General features: G+C 38.7%; 1 protein-coding gene across 7 annotated transcripts in view; it reads right to left on the bottom strand.

Moving 5' to 3' along the window:
- Nucleotides 1-23,620, bottom strand: part of SYNRG (synergin gamma) — a 49,742-nt gene that overhangs the window by 16,727 nt on the left and 9,395 nt on the right. For 2 of the 7 annotated variants that reach the window (XM_019545619.1, XM_019545620.1), the window contains exons 6-14: nucleotides 23,237-23,539; nucleotides 22,084-22,314; nucleotides 19,059-19,136; nucleotides 16,795-16,991; nucleotides 15,646-15,894; nucleotides 12,862-12,998; nucleotides 10,082-10,200; nucleotides 9,805-9,867; nucleotides 6,155-7,102 (exon numbers count right to left, since the gene is read on the bottom strand). In XM_019545619.1, coding sequence (XP_019401164.1) covers nucleotides 6,155-7,102; nucleotides 9,805-9,867; nucleotides 10,082-10,200; nucleotides 12,862-12,998; nucleotides 15,646-15,894; nucleotides 16,795-16,991; nucleotides 19,059-19,136; nucleotides 22,084-22,314; nucleotides 23,237-23,539 — 2,325 coding nt within the window. The remainder of the gene's footprint in view (nucleotides 1-6,154; nucleotides 7,103-9,804; nucleotides 9,868-10,081; nucleotides 10,201-12,861; nucleotides 12,999-15,645; nucleotides 15,895-16,794; nucleotides 16,992-19,058; nucleotides 19,137-22,083; nucleotides 22,315-23,236; nucleotides 23,540-23,620) is intronic. The other 5 variants (XM_019545624.1, XM_019545626.1, XM_019545625.1 and 2 more) reach the window with 4 other exon arrangements.

The following is a 23,620-nucleotide window of genomic DNA, read 5'->3' as shown; positions in this document are numbered from 1 at the left end:
ATTAAACTTCACTAAGAAACAAATGCATATGGATTTTTCCATATGCATATCCAAATTACCAAAAGGTGGAGAAAACACACGGGATGAAAATGAACGAGGCTTACAGAAATGCCAAATGAAGCTGCATTAGACATGACCAAAATGGAATACAGCAAATGCATCTGCCTCTTTCAAAAGGCATGTCTTTTTAAATGTTTTTTTCTAGATATCTATGATAGATATCAAATATCTATGTCTATTCAAATATCTACTTAAGCCCTCAAAAGCATTTTAGTGTATGGCAATATAGTCCCATGGTTTGAAAAATAAACAAACTACCCCTCACCTGCAAAAAAAATAAAATAAAATCAAAAGACAGAAAATTGAACATCAGACAGTCCCTTCTCCCACAATTTTAACTCAAGTACAACATGAAAGAATCTCTACCACCCAGCAATTATCAAATGTGTTGGCTAAAATACGTATGAGCTTTGAAGTTAATCCGAGGTAATTTAATACTAAGCTATTTTGGACTGCAGGAGCAGAGTTTGCTTTAATGCACCAATTCTTCTTTTACCGCCAGTTGCTTTCAACAGAATTTGGATATGAGAATCCATAACCTGTATTAGAAAATAAGTGTCCAGTTCTCCATAAAAATTGCCCAAGGGACAACCAAAGGCTATTTGTCAGGTCCGTATGTCCACCCACCCTTTGCTGATCAGGTCCTCATACAGCCTAACAACAATGCACATACGCTGATCTATTCAAACGTCAAGCACTATGAAACCAGTGATGTGAACAGAGATTTGTGCATTAAAAGAAACAAGAAAAATTTTCAAGGAGAAAAGGAAGGGTTTCTTTGTAGTCCCAACACCACAAACAGTGACCGTCAAGGAGCACTAGAAGCTGAACAGCAGAGTTTCAATCATTCCTGGAGTGCAGAGTGAAAGATTTGATCCCACCCCTTCTTTACCCCCCTTCCTGTACGGCATTTTCCATTTGGGATCTCACTAAACGATGTTCTCTGCTAAGTTTACAGTCTGCCTAATCACTGCCTGGGAAGAGCCACAGTACGACTCACCAGCCTCACTGCTGTGGATGAGCCTTGGAAGGATACCCGTCAGGGACCATGCAGAAGAGGCTGACGGGGGATGAAATACTGCTATAAAAGAGTTTCCCGGTGTTATCTAATCTAGACAAAAAAAAAAAAACCAAACAAAAAACACTCGACATCCCTCATTTGAGCTGACTACAATAATCTACTTCAACTACTATAGATTAGATTATGTTTGCACATTGTCTGGAAGCAATTTCCAGGCTGGACTTTTCAATGTCAGTGGTTTAATCGTTTTTAAGGAAAATCCATCTGATGGTAAGAATGACACTGGGGCCAACATTTGCAGGTTATTCGGTCTTTTCTGTACGATTGTTATTATTTCAGAACCTTTCACCTCAAGACTGCAAACTGGGATTCAGTCCGAGAGGCTAGAATACCATCTGAAGGCTGTTAGGGGACCTCTATAAAGACAAGCTAGCTGTCACTTCCATTCCTAGTGGACAGAGATCTGTGTCACAAGAGACGCACACAACTGGCAATGTTGTTGGCAGTCTTAGACAGAGTCCAAAGACAGAAGTGGCCATGAAAACTGCTTCCTTCCTACCCCTTTTCAGGCAAGATTCCTCCAGGTCAGGACCGAGACGTACTGACAGGCAGAGTGCAGAGGGCTGTGCTATTGTAGCTGGATTGTGCTTATTCGTGGACTGGAGGAATTCAGGGCTATCTTGTCAGTTGGTGAAAACAGGCATGAGATCCAAAAACTATAAAACAGGACTGCTCCGATTCGTTCTTGTAAAGGACAAACAGCAGCAGCACTTCTGGCTGAAAACCATCCGGAGCTAATGAACTCCATCCAAGTAAAGGGGAGACAAAAAAAAAGTCTTCCCACGTGGTGGAATTGGAGTCCAACCAAACAGGATTTATTTTTTTCCATCTTATGAGAAAGGTGTGATTGAGCTTGATAATTACTCTCAGCTCTGGGAGCAAAACTGAAATGCACATTTAGCCCTCTGAGTGACAAAACAACTCTCTTTAATCCTTTGGAGTCCTAAAATTGGATCTATTTAGCGAGTTGCTGTGTACTCTGACACAAAAAACTCCACATATTTGTGTATATAGTTGTCAGATTCCTCATGGGAGAAATGGAAAAGCCTTTAAGCACCAATATTCACACAGACTTTACTCTAAGCTAGCTCTGGCAGCCAAAACTTACGAAAATAAAGCAAGGACAGAAAACCAAACAGTCAAAAAATATTAAACAAGACCACAGAGAAAACTAACATACAATTGAAACTACCCAGTATTTTCTAATTCATTCACTCCCAAGCCTCAAGTACAGTTACCTGAACTATTTGAACAGAACTACAACACTGGGTTTACATCTGTCAGCTGATTAAAAAGAGTTGTGGGCAAGACAAAATACATAAACTCTATGAAACAAAAACCAAATTTCCTCTTTATGGTTTATCAAGCTGTGTGTGAAGAAGAAAAATGTTTCTTCTTCACTCGCTCCAGCTGTTGCTTGTATGGCCAAAAAAATATCAACTTAAACCAAAATCTGGCAACCAAACAATCCTCAGTCTTGCTCATGGCTTCTTACTGAAAGAGCAAACAGGCAGAACACCCTGATTTTACAAGCAGAGTCGTAAAGTATGAATGCAACAAGTTTTTCATCATTGTTTGTATACTCTTATCTTGTGCTCCAAAATAGCAGCAGTACAGGAAAAGCATTAGTGATTCCAGGACCCATGAGATTCCCAAATTACATGGGGGGCACTGAAATAATTACAGCAAGTTTTTAACAGCCACCTATGTATTTAAACTGTATTGAGTCAGGACAGGCTAGATCAGGGAAGAGGGAAAGTCCCTTTTGCTTTTAAATAACCAGTTAAGTTCATTCCAGGGTATGAAGGTAGTTCTCATCAAAACACTGGTTTGGCTATATCTGATGTGTGATTATTATTTGTGTGTTCGGTCAGGGTTCGGTGGACTCTAGATCCACATCACAAAACCCACCCCACAACTGGCACCTTCATTATCAACAACAGAAGAGTAAAGAGGCAAAAGTATTAATGCAGAAGAGGCAGAACGTGGGAAACAGGATATTTCATTCTTCAGCGTTGTCAAACCATCTGTTCCCTAGCAATAAGGATTCACAAACCCATGCTGCCATGGCCAGACATCCTGCTGACTCAACTCTCTCATGGACTGCTATTGAGACCGTTTGAAGGTTAGCCTAATATTTAAAGTTTCCGAAGTGCATGGGAAGGAAGGTCAAGGCATTCAGTTTAGCGTGTTCAAAGAACTGTAGTGCAGTGTATAACAAGCTAGAAGCAGACAGGCTAATTCAAGGGGATACTATAGCTTTAAACTTTGTATTTTCCGGGGGGGGGGGGGGGAACACCCACAGATCTTTCTGGATCACAAAACAAATCACAGACATCCCCACACTTTCAAAATATGCCAAGATAATATTTATTAACACAGCAGGACTTACAGATCACAAAAGATAGTGATACATAGGAGCTCTTAAGGGCGTCATTAGAATAAAGCATGCAGGTCAATATTTGCAGAAGAGAGATATCAGAGCAGATTCAAGAAGGCACATTCACACAGGAAAATGTTTAGTTGAAATAAGACATTAGAAAAGCAGCAAAAAACCTGGTGTTGATTAAAATATACAGAAATTTCCAATAATGCCAAATAAAAGATACTTCTACAGATTTGTAAGTGCAGCAAATTGGATAACCCTTTGAGGATACAAATGGGCAAGGGTAGAAACCCTTGCTGCAACCGCCAACTGAATTTGAAACCAATTTTGATGCACGCAACATGGCTCAATGGTGATTAAAACACTTTAGGTGTCAGAAAAAAAAAATTTGGTATAAAAAAAAGCAGCTGAGTTGAAAATCAACAACATGCAGCAAGTGCTCAAAGGGTTATATTGAGTATAGGCAAGAGAAATCAGGCAACATTAGTACAGTCTACCTTCCACACAAAGAATTGGTACAAAGTTTAAAGAGACAGTATCCCCTCTACAGAGAGCTTGAAAAGGGTTTTCCCCCCCAAAAGCTAAAGTAATTCAAATTGGAAGGGTTGATTTTCCTCCATTCCCTACGCCCCACTGCAGAAAACCTGCCCCTTTACTCCCAGAATCAATAGTGTAAACTCTCAGTGGGCAACGTGTAAGACTCCTGTATCGTTGTGCTAGTGCCAGAAATGTCAAATAAAGAGTTTAATAAGCCCCAGCTCCTCCAGTTCATCATTTTACATACTTGCACAGTCCTTGCAGACAACAAAAATCACTCCCAGTGGCTGGCCAGCCATCTCCTTGTAATAAGGACTATAAAGGGATACTGTCCCTTTCTAACATTAAATTTACAGAGAAAAAATAAATAAAAAAGCAGATTTTATGTAAACTGATAAAAAGGAAAAAAAGTCTTGAACATCACTGGTTCATAGCTTGAAATGTATCCAACATACATAAAGAAAGACATGAGCACAAATATCATTTAGATATTTTAACAAATATGGTTCAGACTGTGAAACCAAAAGAGGAAGTGTAACAAAATTCTCCTTGTGAAAAACATCTAACTTGGCACCGTGAAAGAATACAGACTTTTCTTGGTTTGGTTTCAGAAAAATAGCTTCTAATTAATACTTCAGAGTTCAAAAGTTTTGCATCAAGCACATGATTAGCTAATCCTTTTAAACAAAAACAGCAACAAAAAATATCTTTCCTGCCACAAATGGCAACTATCAGTTACTGATTGCTGTGGCCAATGAAGCTCATATATAGGAGAAGAGCTACATAAATCAAGCTACCACCAAAAAGGCTAGAAAAATATTAGGAAAAAGTGCTTTCAAAACCAAAGTAGACATTCAAGAACACTCTGTAGGTACCACATTTTTAACAGCCCATTAAGCTTGGAATTTTTCCCAAGCAGTAATATGAAAAATTAAATGTCTTTGCTAATAAAATTATTCCTGATATTTTGTACCCTGTTATAGAGTATCTTCCATGTCAAAGTCACCAACTTAATACTCTCCCCTACTTAAAAATATCATATAATGCAAAATTACAGTACTTTTTTCCTACCCATCTCTGCAAAAATGGAAGAAATATTTCATATGGAAATAACCAATTCTTGCAGCAATAGTTTTACATTTACAATTTGTGTGCCCCTCCATTCAAAAAATGCCTTCAATTCTATAATAATTGTCACTAGAACACAGTAATATTTCCCGTAATATTAAAGGCCACAAAACGTTGAACTACATTTTCTCTTTCTATGTACATATAAAAAGAAAAAAAAAAAAACAGGACACTTGGGAAATTTGTATTATGATATGCAAACAAATTGGAGATACTTAGTTCATGGTCTCTTAGGAATACTTTCATAAAGGGAAATTAAAAAAGGGGATAACCTAGTAAGGATATAGTTAAGTCACTTGGTTTTAAATTTGGCTCCATAAGCTAATGATTACCATACTAGAATATATAGGCTCTTTGCATGATTACGTCCAGTAAGTATTAACTCTAAAATAACTAGTTTCACTTCATTTACAGTAACACTGTCTATAACACCTTCATTTCCAATATGACTGAGTGCTGGCTAATAGTGGAAGCAACCGCACTTTAAAGGGCACTGGCTGGAAAATTGTTCAGTGACAGCGCAAATTAGTGTTCTGCCCAAATTTTCAGAAGCAAGGAGTGGGCCGGGTCCCCCCAGCCAGGTGCTTAGCTGAAACCACGAGATTAGAGAAAGGGTCTCAATGCCACTGATCAAGTTTGCTCACATGGGATAACACTGTTTGCTTTTGAAGAGTTTCCATTCAAACCTCTTCAGAGACACAAATGCTAAAGGGTATCCATTAATACTGCGTGGTCACATCTCAAAAATAAACTAGGATTAAATCCAAACAGCCCAATCTAGAGTTGCCCAAGACATACGACAACATTGCCCTGTGAAGGGCTGGCAACTAGCAGGTGCACACATTTAGAAGCCTTTCACAACTGAAAGACTAGTGCATAATACTGTAATTTAGCACACAGAGGAACGTTATTGACATCTCCCCATTGCCTATGTTACCAGAGCAATCTAACCAATTCCTCACCTGCTGCTGGAGGGTGCTGGCCACTAACTGTTGGCAAATCCAAAGAGCTATCAGACATGACATGCTTAAGATCTCCTCCCACATCAGCCAGTTTCATGTCAAACTGAACAGAAAGGGCATCTTCAGAGTCCTCCTTGCCCACGCTGCTGCCACCAATGGAAGGGAGATCCAGAGACTTGACAGAAGCAGAGTCTTCTTTAGCCTGTTTAAATGCTGCTACTTTGTCTACCAGGGACTTATCGGCATTACTGCACGTGGAAGAAAACTTGTTAGAGTGGAAATCAGCAAAGTCATCATCGCTTTTCACAGAAGAAGGGGTGTTGTCTTTCAGCTCCTCAAAGCCCAAGCCAGCACCCTCCAGAGAAAGCTGCTTGAAGATATCGTATTTAGTGGGAGCAGCAGCACAATTCTGCCCAGTCTTCATCGCACTCAGAGAAGAACTGGTTGAAGGACCAGGACTGGTGTCTTGTTTTAGAGCATTGTATTTGTCATCTGTTTTTTGGTCAGAAAAGCCACTACTGTTATTGAAAGCCATAAAATCCGCAAAGTCATCTTGTGCCCCAGATGATGCACAATTTGGAAACCCTCCAAAAAGGTTGAACTCTCCAAAGTCATCAGCCAGGCTTGAGCTTTTACTGGGTGCTAGTTGAGCGGTAGACGTTGGAGGTGGCGGTGCAGGGAAAGAGGCTGATTTTGAAGAACTAAAGGCAGGTGGAAATGGAAGTGTTTTGTTCTCTCCAGGGGAGGAAAAGAGATCTAGGTCTTCCAGATTCAGAGGGGGTTTTGCTTGCGCTTGTTGCTTTGACTGGATAGGAAGGGAAGAGAAGGTTGGAGGGAAAGTTTTCTCTTTTGCAGATGGGTCTAGTGGTGAGATGCTGTCAGCGGTTTTGAAATCTGTGAATCCATCATCGGTTCCTGCAGATTTGAATTCTGCAAAGCTATCTCCTCCTGAAGGTGAGAGGAAAAAACAGAACAATATGTAAGATCTTAAAATGAAAGCAGGCATGCCACACGCACACCATGCAAACAAGTTATTTCATGCAACATCACAATGTTTTAATGAAACCCTATTCAAATACATAGCTATGAAGGCGTATTAAACTGCAAATTAGATGTCTGAAGGCCACACAATTTTTGAAAGTTCAATACTTCCCCATTTTTATCATCTCAAAAAATTTACAAATACCCAACAGCCTCAAGGCACATGAAACTTGTTTTCACAAATCTGATAACAACACGTGCTTTTAAGTGAAAAGTTTAGGAGGTGCTCAATACTGTATAGTGTTTGGTCACTGGACATATCCTTTTCTGTTCTGAGAACCTGCCACTGCTTTGTTATAAAATGTAGATCTTGTACACCTTCTGCTAGAAACCTAGTCTCATCGCCCCTTTTCTACCATCCTCACTTCAAAATACTGGCATTCTGAAGTCAGAACTACGGCACATGGTTTCTTCAGAGGACAGCAGCAGCACTGGCAAGCTAGGAGAGCAGGACAGAAGGAACAGACTGATCTGCAAAGTCAGCAGCTGGCCTTGGATACCAGACAATCACTTTTTTAACAAACATTTGTATTCATTATGGGAAAAAGGAAGATCATAGAAAAGGTAGAGATTACAAGACACTTTCTACACAATAAGGAACTGAACTAAAAGGAAGAGAACACACCCACCAGCATACCAGTTCAACAACATCCTAACTTATCCTTGTGAGCCATTTTACACCTTCCTTCTAAAAGTCTACTTCTCTTCACCTACCCAGACACGGAGGAAAGGCAGCCAAGCAATCAGAAATTTACAAAAGCTTAAAAACACAGGTCTTGTTCATTTTCATGATGCATGGCTCCCAGCTCTGACTAAGACTGACTACAGCTGTATCTAGGTACCTACAGATTAGCGCTGTATACCTTCCTTTCGAGCTGTAGCAGAATCAGTCTTAAGTTTAAAATAATTTCTTAGACTGCAAACTGAATGTAATATAATGAAATTTAACTGACCATCATTTCAATACTCGGAGAAAGGGGTTTCTTTTGTATTGAAGGATAGAATGTATGAATAAGAAAAACTTAGAAAGCTGATTCACCAAAACATTTTAACCACACAGACAATGAACCCTGAAGTAAAACAGAAATTTATTCTACATTATGTATCATCTCACAGCAATTTGAAAGTCAAAGCGCAGTTTTTTTCTGTTAAATTTGTTTAACCCATTCACCAGCATCTCTGCACAAATATCACTTGCTACAAAATATACATCAATTACTTCACAAGACAACAAAATGCCCAACGCATACACAGATTTCAATTCATATTTTAAAAATGCATCATTAAGATTCAAGTCAGTTTCACAAATGCTGCCATAGCTACCGCACCACCATGTGACAATTTAAGTTGGCTTAATCTATGGAGATTGGAGAGGATTTTTGTTACAACTGTATTAGGCTGACATGAATGTCACCTGAATTATAATTTTTCTTCAATTCACCTGGCCCAACAACAGTACAAAGAATTTGTGAAATTGACTTTCATTAACCCAAATTAAAACAACACAGCAAACTAAACTTACTGACGGATTGCAAACTTTTCCATTAGAAATGTAAGCTGGTGAAAGGGTTAAAGGTGATCAGAGCTAGGCAGTTTGCAAATTCAGAAATAACTTTCTTTTTCTTTACAAGTAATAAAGCAGACAGACACAAATCAAATGAAACAAATGAATTCTAATGTCTGATCCTGGAAAGCTGATGAATCGCAAATTCTGCACCCAAATCAGGTTTCTGTTACAAAATTTGGTCGAGAGGTCCTGGCACTATATTTTCTGTATTCATGCATATGTTTTCTTCCAGAAGCCTTTCCTCCTCTTTAAATACAGGGACATCATGTAGGCAGAGCCTCAGAGTAGATCTTCTCCTGAAGTTAAATTATCAAAGCATTTATCTATGCTTAGCTTAGCAATACTGTGGGAAACCAAGACGGTTTCAAAGATTTCTTTCCCATCAAATTAAAAAGGTGACCATGCTGCTTATGCTATGTAGATGAATTACAGATGGCGTGCTCTGGAAAGAGCTTAGGTAGGCTGCTCTGGCTGCAATTACATGCAAGTAGTATGTCAAAGGGTTGTTAGGTTTAATTCTCACATACTCTCAGAAACGAAAATAATTAAGGGCAAACTGGCCCCTCTGAGCTAAATAAGCAACTCTATTAGCAGGGTTCTGTACACCAAAAAACAGAGCACTAGAGCAAGCTATATGTACCATAACAACATAAAGCTTCAAAACAAGGGGAAAAAAATACAATTTACACCCCAAATACCAACTTCTAAGCACATACAATTCCTCACTTGTAAAGCCAGCCTATATCAAGAGAAGACAAAATCCTATCGCATACTTTTACATCAAGGTTAGTGTCCATGTGCACCTACAATGGAGGGATTAGTCTTCCACAACACACACACACACACACACACACACGCAAACCTGTGGAAAGTTTTAATAAAGATCGTTAAAGATGTCAGGAAGCTTCCTGCTGACCTGTTTGGAGGAGCTGTAGAAGCATCACCCTTGAAGCCCAGCAATGGGACTTTTTCAGTTCATGCAGGATCATTAAAAAACCTGAAAAAAAATCCTTAAAACAGCTCTATGAGGCCAAATGCTTACCTAGGTATTTACTCTCTGATGGCTGTTCTAATTCCCGGAAAGCACTGTACTTGTCTCCACCATCTACTGGAGTACAAAGAAAAAAAAAGGATCATTTACATTAAGATTTGCAAAATTAAGCTGCAATCAACTATACTGCAGATTAAATTGGCACAAATACTATCATCTTGCATGCTAAACATTGCGTATTAACATCATACCAATATCAAAAGCAACACTGAAATATGAACAATTAAGCTAAATGTTAAATTACATGCAATTCAACAGTTTGCTTTACCTCCAAGTGTAGCTGCACTTTCAGAAGGCTTATCAACAGCAATTCCTTTAAACACAGCGTATTTATCAGTTGAAGAAGGTGTTTTAGTGCCAGATAGTGGCATTAGCAAAGAAGGAACACTAAAGGCAAAAAAAAGAAGAGAAAAGAAAAGACACATAGACTCATAGTTCCTTCATGCATCATAAGGAATCTGTAATCCTCCCTAAAATTTAAGGCAAACAGAAATTAGGACATGAATTATTGGTTGTGCTCACATATTTAAAACACGTGTTTTTCCCACCATTTGATAAAAGGACTTATTTGACTACTGCATTTTAAAACTACATTTACAAAGGAGCTGTACAGTAGTAATATCCCTATTGCAGACCCATTAATCTTGGACAAGTTATTATCCCACTGAAATTTTAACTATAGTCCACTGGGCCACAGAGAAGAAAGGTTCCTTAAACCTCTTAATTTTTACACGGGAGATTAAAAAAAAAAAGGGAGTGAAACTTTTCAGATATGCGCCACAGCAGTTGTTGAGCCAGAAGAGAACACAAATCCTTGTGAAACACTGTAGTTTCATTAATCGTATCACCCACAACGACTTAAGTACAAGTATCCTTGAAGGGACTAGAAAAAGAGTAACAATCACCGGCTGCATAAGACTTTGAAAACCCTGGGCTTCCAAGTCTCCGTTTTTGATTATATTACATTGCATATTGCAAAAATGAGATGAGAACAGATCCACTTTTCCAATATAAGCAAAAGGCAAAGTTTGAATTTCTACACAAGGCTAAATCAGCAAGTTCAGGTAGCCGTCTATTCAGCCAAGTAAGGATTATTCCATAATTATACAAACATACTTTCTGCACAAATGCGTTCTATTCTGTACACTAAGCTTCCGTAATAACCCAATCCTGTGTTAGCAATTCCTGAAAGATTTAAAAAAGTAATGTAAGAGCTTTGCTTCCTGCTCCCGCCCCTTATCAGACCTTGGCAGCTCTGCAGAACAGCATCCTTTACATATGAATGACTGCATTTTACTTGTAGTTTATGCCATTCAATACTATGCACATTGAAAATGTGAATGATTTCTATGGAGTTTTTTGGCCTACAGCAAGAATTCTTCCAGAGCCATTTAAAATGCCTTATCAGTGGCTTACAAGCAACATACAAACCTCGCACTTGCACACTCCTGCTAATGGTGGTCTGTGATGCGATGTCACAGTGCAATGTCAAAATATAATATATTTGCCAAGACTGGGTGGTAAATTATGTTACCATAAGCTCTATTTGTATATAGAGCTTATGGTAACATAATTTAATTTCACATCACCACAAAACAGGCGGTTTGATATCCAATCTCGGCAAATATAACGATTAATCATCAGGGCTCTACAGATGGCTTTCTTTTAAATAAAGCTTCATAAGCAATTAGACTATAGTTCATCATAACATCCTGTTCAAAAGGCGAATGCTTTTACAACCAAATAAAGGGAACTATACTGTGATGGAAAAGAGAAATCCCCGATGTCTCATGATCCAACTCTGATTATGGAGCTTTTAACAAAAACTACGCTTCTGCCAAGGCTTTAATTAATAGAATAATTTTATTAAATGGCAAAACTAAGAAGAATATAAAACAAAGCCTAATAATATATGAAGCACCTTCAGATTAATGTAGTGCTATTGATTTAAACTAGCAAAATGAAATTCCTTTCATGAAAAGCTATGACTCAAACTGTCATTTTACGCACACTGCAGCTGAACAATTCACTCTATTTTTGTCTGAAGTCATTGTCAAGGAAGCAACTAGCAATCACTAATCACCTTTAAACCATTTGTTCCATTTGCACAGAAGAACTACCCACTTGAAACAAAAAAGAAAAAAAGACAAGTTCTGTACCCAAAACTGATTATAGTTAGGTAATTGGAAGCAGTATATTGTTCTACCCTACACAGCGTGAACGAATACAATTTAAGGACTTCCTGAACACTAAAAACTGGAAGCCAGCTGTGTGAAAGGTTAATATTTAGACTTAAATCAAGGAAGCAGGGCTTTCGCCACTCCACGCTGCTCATTCCGTGGCGGCTATGGGAATATTCTATAACGACTACATAACTTGCAAGGTGTTGAGCGACCACAATCCTAGAAGACTGCTAAAGCATAATGAAAGGGAAAATTTGAAGGCAATCATTACAATTCAAGGTCAGGCCAAAATGGAAGACAACAGAGTAAGATGCATTAAAAGACACTACCCAGTGGAGAGATACAGCCATTTAAAAGAAAGAGTATGAAGGACAACCCTTATCACATGAGGTTTGGGGACCATAGCAAGGACCTGCTCAAAGGCAGGGGACATCAGTAGGCACTGGGCCAAGCCTTTATTGACAGCAAATAATGCCAACTGCAGAGCTTATCTGATTCAGTACCTGTTTTCCTGAGTGTACTGGATTTAGTAGGTAGCTTTATATAAAGATACAAGCTTGAATTCACCGTGTGAAAGAACTTGCGACTGCCAGTACACCAGGATAAAAGCTTGAAAACCTATTCCATACCGTTTTTATCCAATTTATCTCAGCATGAAGAATGAAATCCTCAAGAATGGCCAACCATCCATGGTACATCAAATGTGAGTTTTGATGCACTGCAATTAAGATTTCTGAAACCATTAATAAAAACTGCCAGAGTCAATATGGGGTGAGGGTACAAAACATGGGTTAACAAAAGTAGAAAAACATTTCTTAAAGGATTTTTAATTTTCTGGAAAAAAACACCCTCAGATCTACTCTACCTGCTCCGGTGCTGAGAACTGGTAGGTTTGGATGATCCAGGTACCTCCCCTTGGAAGTCAGTGAAAGACTCATCAAGTGAACCAGACTTTGAAGCATCTTGAAAATCCTGGAAGTCATCTTCTTCTGGTTTTACTACCTGGATCATAGAAATTAATTATTTTTTAAAATATATACAGAAATAATGCACCTAATTAGCAACCTGCCTATAAATCCACTGAAAAAGCCTTAAATAAAGAAAGATCAACAATTCAAAAAAGGGAATAGACAAAGCCCTACAAAAAGGCATTAAATGATTCTGAACTGGTCCATGTGAACAAAATCTACTGCTATCTCACTTTTCTACAGCTCTATGGATAGAGTGAATTTTGTGTTAGAAGCTGACACCTTTTATTCATCCATGAAATAAGCAGAGCGTCTGCTGTACAAAGTTCCTCCCACTGTCCCACCAACACACCTACACCTTGCTTCTGAAGATCTATTTCCAGATGCCAGATTATTTACGCTGCGTATCATTTGAAACCCTTTAAGTAAAGGCATTAAAACAGGGAAGAAGGGTGTCAGTGTGGTAACTGCACCCATCACTGGCATTACAGTGCTATAGAAACTGATGGTGCAAATTACAGCGTCAATGCTGTTAGCTTGCACAGTGCCAAATATTTTGACATTCGGCTGTATTTATCTGATATGTCCAACCTATCACGTACGCTTTTCAAGGCCAACTTTTTTTTTTTTTTTTTATTTTTACTGCCGCTATCCAACAGTTGATGCCTCTAGCTTCCTCCTGACAAAGTCGAGCGATATGCCTACTCATTATCAATACAAAGTTCTGTGGTGCAATGAAAGTTGGAGCTTGAAGGAAAGGATAATTAAATTTGCCATCCCATTAAAACAGAGGGAATGCTGTAGGAATTGTACTACTGATTTTCATATTTTAAAATCAATAGGCCTATCACAGAACCTCTGGTCTACCATACCACAGAAGAACAGCCAGTTAAGTTAGAGCACTAGCAAGGCGCGCTTAATTTCAACTCCCCACGTCAGTTTGGTGATCAGACACTACAGTGCCTTATACAAGGTTTCCAGGTGGAGCCTACTTCGAGCAGCAGATGAGTGATCTTTTGGTTTTATTATTTCTGACATATGAATGCTAATTTATGTTTTAGTTTCCATTCCTGGGTTGCAACTTTTTAATCCTTCTTTTGAACAAAGAGGTCATAACAGACTTGAGAGAGAAGCAATTGCAGCTGAAATTATTTTCCATAGGAGCTAGTGGCCACTCGTAGACCCAGTACCAAGATCATTCAATATACTGTATACTGAAGTCAGGACAGGTTTACCGAGGACAGACAAGAGAGGCATACATCCCAGAAGTCAAGGAGGAGGCAGCAGTTACAGAGTGGATATATTGGGCACAACTCCAAAGCATCCAGAAATGTTTGCTCAGTTCAACAGAACGTGGATTTTTCAATTATCTAGGCTTACACATATTTTGTTTTTATATTTTAAGCACCGAAACCATGACGGTATAACCCAGAGTGCCATAACTGAGTGATATCAGTTCTCTTTATTGTTTCAGACAAAATTTGAGAAAGACTCAAGCTATTTCATGTACACCAGGCAACTCAGCTATTCTATCTTCCGCATGTTGTCCTATTTAATCTAACGATGATATAGTACTACTTGCTTTGAATCAAGATATTCTTGCTTTCTGCAATATAGCTTTGCAACAATTTCTATTCTTATCTAACCATGGGAAATAAAGGATAATGGGCCACACACTTGTTTTCTTTCCTCCAAACTATGTTGCATTAACTCGTGTAAATCATTACTTGTTGCTTAACATTCCTGTAACTCACCTGAAAAAGCTGGTGAAGCGTGAAATGAAGACTCGGTAATATTTACAATTCTCTCTAGATATAAGGAGTTGCACAACATGAAAAAAATCTGTAAACTAAATTTGGTGATTGCTACACTTCTGCACAATTCCCTGAATATCTGTATTAGCAAAGAGTATGCCAAAAACAAACCCAACATTACAGGGAAATCAACCAGCATTGAGAAGTCCAGATCAAAAATCAACCACTAGCTAAATTTTTCAGGCTTCAAGAAAAATTGGAACAAATTTCAAAGATCCTGTTCCACACAACCATGGTAAATAAATGCTGAAAACAACAAACCTAGAAAAGGTTTAGGGTTGCAATACATGTTCAAAAGATCTGTTAAATATAAAATTTCATTTTGTTCACATGAATGCCCCAGATACTGAAAGCATTAAAATTAAAAAATCAGCCAAGTTACCTTTGAATCGCTGAGTACACGAAGCAACACAACAGAAGAAATTATGTGGATTCAGGACAAACCAGACTGACTACCAAGATCAGTTTCTGTTTCTAGAAAGCAGAGTATCAGGCAGATCTTTTTCTTTGTCTTTGGTGCCAAACTTTCTTTCCTACCTAATGAACTTCTTTTTCATTTTACCAGTCAGGTAATAGACACCCCTGTTTTGTTTACACACAACTCACTTTAAATACTGTATCATCTCAGCTACCAGAAACATCTTCTGTGATAGGAAAGTTTCAGAACGGAACCAATCCTTTTTCATTTCACTTGGACAGGTTGAAACCAAGTGGCTTACAGTAGTGTGGTTTTACATTGCCAAAATGGGCACGTTTTAGATTTCCGTTTCATTTTTATGGCTTACTTAAAATCCAGCCCTGAAACAAAGTTGGGATAATTCCTTTTCAGAGATAACAGGTTTATCATGCAATACAAAGAGCACCAACCTGATTTGTGGGGTAAGATGGCATGAAACTACTAGAAACCTGTGTTGTAGCTCCACCCACTGGTGTTGTTATGTTTAATCCTATGACTGCCTGTCCAATGTTCAGAGGCATGGAGACTGGTGGTCCAGAGGGCATCATAGGCTGCTGACTCACTGTAGCAGGTAATGAAATTGAAAATCCACTTAGAGTAGGGACAGGGGCAGTTGGAAATTGGTTTAAAACGTCAGGACTCATTGCAGGTACTCCTCTCTGTTCAGGGGGAAAAAAACAGAGACAGCTGTATGCAGTGCATGTTACATACAAGTATTCCTTCTTTAGGTGTTGTTTCCCAGCTAAATTTATACCACTGAACTAGGAAGCAGCAGAGACTGTCACCCTTGACTTCTGCCTTTTGCAAGCAAAGAGTCAGAGTTTGAGGCAATTAAGGTGAATCCTACTTAAGACACCTGATGCTGAAGCTTACACAATTAATGGCACAGTGTTAAAGCCCAGACAGGTTCACAGACTCACTCAGACTTCTTGCGCTCTTTTTAGTCAGTGGGTTGGGTAACCACTAGCTAAAGCCAAGCTGAACATGATTTGCTGCTATTTTGCCCCCTCCCAAACAGCTCTGATGAAGCACAACAGAACTGACCTTCACTGTCCAAGATACAGTCCAGGTTTCTTTTATGTCAACTTTTAGCCTTACTACAGATGATAAGATTTGTGTTGTGCTTTTTTGAGATTTCAGACAAGTTTCAACTAAAACTAGAAACACGTGTGACATTTCATTAATGACCCAAAACAAAAATTGAAACTGAACAGCTAGCAAAGCTCCTCTACTGCTCAGGTCCTCAAATATATAGCTGTAGGCATAGTATTGTCCTTTAAATAAGTATGCACAGAGCAGAATTGAAAACACACATTCAATTAGGATGTACGCGCAAAAAAATGCAAACAGGTATCAAGAGAGAGGAATAAAATCAGCTATAGACGCAGAGGGTGAAATCACAGTTTCACTGAAGTGAAACAGGCACTTTGCTGGGGACTTCAGCATAGCCAGTATTTTCACCGTGTGGTATAACACAGGCACATGTTTAGGCTCAACATACAGCAGAAGAGTTGCACGAGTCATATACAATGCAGCAAGGGGAGATTAGTCAATCATACCTGAGTTACTGCAATCATAGCCAGGACAGTATAAAGTTCTTCTTTTGTAAGTTTCCCAGGTGTGGTACGATTGGCTAACGCCCATATTTGTCCAAGGGTTTCTCTGGGAAGTCCAGATGACATCAAAATGGGATAGAGTTTAGCAGTATCTATTCCAGTAGCAGTCATAGTGTTTTCTAAAATTTTCTTATATAATTCTGTTAAGAAGAAAACAGCGTTGGATGAGGAAAACTGCGTATTTTTCAAGTGATTTTCCATTCCAACCGTAAAATTACATTAAGGGTTACAATATTGTTGACATGGAATGTTACTCATTTGATGAAACATCCATGCTCTGGCATCATGTCTGAACCTCCCATTGTGTTTATATTGGACTAAAATTAGATATTCAAGTTGAAACAAGCAAGTTAGGACAAAAGAAGTTTCCTTCCAAAAAAGCCAAGAGCGTAATGTTAATTATCAAGAAAGTGCATAAATATCATCCATGCAACTCTGCCAAAAAACTTGAAGCCTGTTGGAAGTATCCTTCAGTATCATGCAAGGAAAAGAAAATAACACGACTCATTAAACAACTTACACTTAAATCTGAGATGATTAACAGCATCCATATTTATATCAAGATATTTCCCAGTGAACAAATCACTACTCAAGAGAACATCTAGCCAAAATTTCCCATTTTCCTTTCTCTGAACGTGCAAGTCAGTGAAACATGCTGCTTACAATAGGTTTTCAGAAATTTAGAAGACACTCAACAAGATCAAGTCTGCAGGTGTAACTGGACTATTACATGGCATGATTCAGGATCTGACATTACAAAAAACTTTCAGCTATTCCTCCAGACACTAAAAGAAATTACCTTAAGCCTCACCAGATTTCAGCAGATTCACTGTACCTACTCGATGCAATAAAAGACTTGTATTCTAAGACTAACACGGTCATCATGAAACTGGATATCAACTGATCACTGACACTTGTGCAAATCCACACAAATAGATACAAAGCACAACTAATTCTGTTTTATAAATATCATTGCATATTTTTATAACAAGGTCTCAGGATAACCCTTGTAAAAGATAACCGCAGCAGCATTATGTAGTTAAAATTCAGCACCATCAATATTTAGCGTGACACTTCATTTCCTGTTTACTATGCTTCTTGCATACAGAAAGCAAATAACCTTAAGAAATGAGTCTGCTTAATTACAAGATACTAGAGGGAGACAGCCCACAAAAAACAGAGTATCAACAATGGCAATTCCTCCTAGGATAATTTGCCATCATTACAACCTCAAGATTAAATATTGACTATGTCTGAAGAAACTCCTGCCTTCTCTGAATGCAGATAAAGGCACCAAAGCTAGGTATGCATCAAAAACATGTTCTGAAATGCTTGCCAGTTTGTGCCCCAGTCTGAGATAAGGTAAAAACACTGTCTCAATAGTCTCCTCAATGCCCTACTTGGAAAGGATGACCCTGGTGACTGGTGTGGTTTGCTAATGTTGCTATCAGATCTAACAAATATCATACATATTTAGACAATAATACTACTAACCAAGCCCTCAGGAGAGGATTTAAAAAAAAATCTGACTGACAGTTTAAATGAGCAGACTAGAAATTTAATCAGCCGTACTTCCTACGTGTAGCCAAAGAAAAAAAAATGCTGATATTAGCCAGCAGATGTTCAGATAAACTTTGCAATACAAACAATGGTGGCTGGAAGTGTGGCAACTACATCACTGAATGGACACCTAAAGTTAAGCTTGTGTGTTTGCATTTACACACACCACATGTGGTTGTCCACTGGGGAAAATATGACAGTTTACAGTCCTACTCAAAGAGTAACAGTACTGTAGTTACCAGGGACATAGCTGGGTCATCTTTTTGCATTAGGCCAGTCAGATTAGAAAATCATACCAGATCTTTCTGGTTCAAAAACCCATTCCTTTATTTTTGATGCCACGATGCAACCTGGATTGTTTCATTGGCATTCACCTTTATTCTTAACGAGTGCTGTTCAAACATTCACACAGACTAGTATTACTCACCTCAGGAAAAAGATCTCTGTATCTGATTTTTTTTAAGCTAAGAATAAAGAACAAAAGCTACAGTATCCGAAAGGTCTATGTCAAATCTGAAAAAGGTTGGGATTTGGAATTTTTATAATAGTTTTACAAAAAAATCAGCATAAAAGATTGAGCAGCATGTGGTATACAGATTTTTTTATATTTTTATCTATAAACAATATTTCTGCAAAATATTTTTTACCTGGAACCAAGCTATCATTGTAAATCCAAGGTGGCATCATCTGCTGGATTGGGTCCTGTGAAGGGAACACTCCAACACCTAAAGTATGTCATTCATTAAAAGGAAAAAGAAAAAAAAAGAAACAATCATATTAGCAACACTAATTCAAAATAGGAAGATACCCGTCATGTATTTTAGTACTTCGGCCAACACATGGAACAGTTCAGCTATAGAAGACACAAAATTCCGTTACCTCTCCCTGAAAAGTAGTATGACTTGAAGCAGTAACAAAACCAATTAACTGCACACAGTGAGATAAAGAGCTATTCATTTTCCAACCTTAGCTGTTTGAAAAGAAGCACAGGTCTTATGAATTCCAAACATGTCATAAATAGTTCTCCCATTTCTACAGGCATAAGGCAAATGGGAAGGAAGTTAGTCGCTCATGGAGTAACTGAACTTGTATCTACTGAAAGAAATTTAGGGATGCTTCACTGCTTTATTAAAAAAAGAAATCCTTCCTAGTAAAAGCAACAAACAATCTGTCGTACTGGCTTTCCCCATTAATCCCCCCTTTTCCTCCCCCGTTGCAAAAAAACCAAACCAAAACAAACACATGTGCGTTGCCCTATTACATCTACCCACTCCGGCTGAATGAGTCCCTTGCTATTGCAAGACTCCAGCAATACAGTCTGTCCTCTCTAGACCCCTGTTTTCACTCTCCAAATTCAAAAATTATGTTCATCTCCCACCATCACCACTCAGGAAAATTGAGTTTGACATTTTTTCCCCCTGGTCTGACAGCTCCTCGCTGTATTTGATCCTTGCCCAAGACCTCAGTCAATATTCTAACACATTCTTGACCTCTGCAGCCTTTTTGCTTTGTCACTTTTCCTTTTCCTGCCTGTTCTTTTCCTGCTGGTGATCAATTATCTGCTCTTTACCTCTTATTTTTATAATCCTCCTTATATCACCCATGTCCTGGTTATGGCTGATCACCCACCCCATAAAAGCATTACTCAGGAAGTGACCTTCTCTCCACTGTGAAGAACCCTGACTTGCATATTCTCTCCTAACTGATTTGTGTGCTTGCCTTCCCTGTTGCTGGCCCTCCTCCCACAGAGATCTGCTGTAAAAGCACAGGGATCTGGAACACTGCTTTGTCCTCCATTTCTCCCCAGCCCTCTCAGATCTTGGGTTTCATTTCTTTGCAGGCCAGCTGTGGACCCTCGTGTATGACAGTTGCTGACTTGAGAACAAGTAATGAATTCTCCAAATTCATCCTTTAGCTAATTTAGACTCTACAGGGATTCCCTCTTGACCACAAAAGTCTAAATTTCCACTCATCCCTCACTGTCAAGGGTGTTGAAGACAGGTTGCCTTCTTCCATAGCAGCCAAGTAAGAGATGTTTGCTTCCTTCTTTCAATCGAAGTGTGCTGTCACTTGTAGCTTCTTTGCTCTTCGTCTTCAGACATCCTTATTTCCCTCCACCGTCTCCTTCAGTTCTTCCATTCCTGCTTCCCCTGTATATTCCCAATATAATTTTAGCCCCTGAGTCTCCTATTCTGGCCCCTCCTTTCTTCTCCTCCTCACTCCCTTGCTTTGTACATTGCCAGTCTTTTAAAAGATTCGGTCTCTTGGTAACTTCCAGCTCACAGAAGTCTGTCACCATCTGCCAGCTGCTTGGGAAGAAAAACAACCAAAAACCTCCCCCACTCCCTTGTTCCCAATATTATAGTTTTTATCACTTTACTTTTCTTACCACATTTTTTAAATAAAGCCCCTTTTCTGCCTTCAAATCCCTTAATAATACTCTGAACCATTTTCTGTAACTGTTTGTACTTGGGCTGCAGTACAGATATGTTACCGTCACAACCTCCTTTTGAAACTCCTGTTCCCAGACTGACCACCCATCTCAAAAAATTTCCCATCAAGTTCAAGTCTTCCAAACAAAATCTCTTCACTTCCTTAAACATCTCGAATTCTTTTCCTATCTTTGCAGCTAACTGCAGGACAGCCACGTTTATATGAAAGACAATATTATGTTGTATTAACTGCACACTAAATAAATGAATAGCTCTTATTTCACAGTGTGCATTGCAGATGCACTTGAAATAAAGTCACGCAGCAAATGACTAAAGTCACCTACTAAAAACGCTTCTTAAATTATTCTAATGAGCTTTTCAATTTTATCCTGTAGCCAACAGTTTTTAATGTTAAAAGCTACTGTTAAGAGCAACGTTATCAAAGCAGCAATCAAAGTAGTACAGTGAGGATTTTTAATTAAAAGTGAAGATACTGGCAAGATACCAGTCCTTTAAGAAAATGCATGACTTGAAGTTCAGTTATCTGTTAAAAAAAAAGATCTAGATGTCTTCCAAAGGCCTTTGACTATAAAGCTAGGACCACCTCTTAATATACTGGAGTACATTTGAACAGAAAATTTGAGGATGTGATCAAGCATGACTCCAAAACGTAGTAAAAACTTCAGTCTGTTAAATGATCACATTTTTGTCTTTGTTTCTGGTAAAGTTTTGTTGTCTGAAGTGCAGGCTTTTTTAGTGAGAGACGCATGCAAGATGACTGGATATTTATTATGGAAACTGATATTAAATCAAGCCAAGTCCTAGCATCATAAGAACTTTTCTTCATAAGAAAGATGAAGACTTATCATTATATGAAACATCAACAGCAGTAAAATTCTCCTGTTAGGTTTTTTGGCATTCTTGACCCTGGCCCCAACCTAATAAAAGCACATACAACTGAATAGGCTTTGCTGAAATAAGAGGGGAGAATGTTTTAAAGACAGCAGAGAAGCTGATTAGATAAACTTACTGAAAGGGTTCAGGGTATAAGTTCTTGTTGGAAAGAATCCTGAGCAAAATCATGGGAGTGTTACTTAGAATAAGGAGCAAGAGGCATTATTACTGAAGCAGGGATTCAGAGCAAAATTATGCAGCATGTCTCAGAATTAGTGTGTAAGAGGTTAGCACTCAAGCAGCATTTTATTAGATTTATATTTTGTCAAATGTTTCATTTGCTCACCACACTCTTCAACTGCTATGTTTTGTTCTGAAGCCTTGAGTGCCTCTGTAGCAGTGGTACCACTTCCACATCCACCTACAGTATCCCTGCTATTCACGATTAAACTGGGATGAACTTGGCTTGCAGCTGAGGTTGCGGCTTTGTGCCCAACTTCAGACGGTTTTAGTTTGTTTTGAGCCTGTCCAGATTCATTTAAATCATAAGTTAAGAGCTTCTCCTCCAAGGAAGAGCCTAGATAAACAGCAGGAGGAATTTGTATTTGGTTATTTGTCTGCATTTGGATTCTTCTTCCATATCAAACTCCCACACCCTCAAAGTCACAAACTCCTACCAAGCGCCAATATTAACGGCCAATTCCCTGGAGTACTACCAATCATTGCTCAGGATAACAGTACAACTAGGATTAAACACCCTCTTCTATGACCTGACCCAACTCCGCAGTTACTGCTGTTAAAGGACAAGAAAGAAGATAACCAACAGAACAGGGAATGCATAGAAATCGCTCTCAGCATTATGGAGCACTTCTGCCTCACAGCAGGATAAAGGACTAAGCATTTGATCCAGTGCCGACTTAAATCTACAGGAGTCCTTAATTCTACTAGGCATCAAATGCACCCCTACAAAAGGAATATGTAGTCAAGCATCACGTTAGCATAACAGCCCCATTTATGCCTCTCTCACCTTTCCTCCAACCTTCCTATTCTATACACTCATGAATAAAGGCCCCAACACACAGGAAGCTCTAGACTTAGTTGTCTAATGAACGGTACCATGCCATGCTATTTAACCTCTCTTAGGCCCACACAAAACCTCTTTTTGTATGCATTAGTGTGCAGCTCTCTGCCCCAGAAAAAGGAACCCCATCATTCAAAATCATAGAAACTTGGTCCCACATGAGAAAAATAAATTATTGCAAATTAAGAAAAGGTTACACACAAACAAATTCAACTCAAATCATCTCTTGGAAGTCCCCTTTTGTGAGAAAAAAATATTAGTAGGATTTAATGTAAATCTATTTCAAGGTATCTATTTATTACCTGTATGTGAGTTTTATTCTACTGTATTACAAGACTGAGTTGCACAGCATCATTGGTAACTTTTCCATGTCAATACCACCTTCAATTGTAGAGATAATGAAGATGTAATGAGTTACCTGTTTTATGGGTATTGAGTGAAGATGAAGAGGTAGAGAAATAAGGAACCTGCCCAATGGTACCATGCAGGACGGATGACACTGGAAGCTGGACTGAAGGGAGAAGTTGGACCACAGCCTTTTCTGAAAGCAGCTGCCCACCCTCAGTGGCAGGCTGGAAAGACTGAAAAGGCTGGGAAGAGGGTTGAGGCACCAGTGTTGGGGCTTCAACAGGCCCTTGTATAAAATCATTAAATTCATCATCATCAAGAAAAGCAGAGGGTTGAGAGACAGTTACAGTAGGATGGGATGGTGAGGGGCGATCTGTAAAATGGAATGAACAAAACACACACATACACATGCACACAATGGAAAGTCATGAGGAAAAGAAACTACCGGGTTGAA

The sequence above is a fragment of the Crocodylus porosus genome, unplaced genomic scaffold, assembly GCF_001723895.1.
Source record: "Crocodylus porosus isolate Cpor-Errol unplaced genomic scaffold, CroPor_comp1, whole genome shotgun sequence".
Lineage (NCBI taxonomy): Eukaryota > Metazoa > Chordata > Crocodylia > Crocodylidae > Crocodylus > Crocodylus porosus.
Note: the sequence above shows the minus strand (reverse complement) of the source record. Positions and strands in the feature narration are given on the sequence as shown.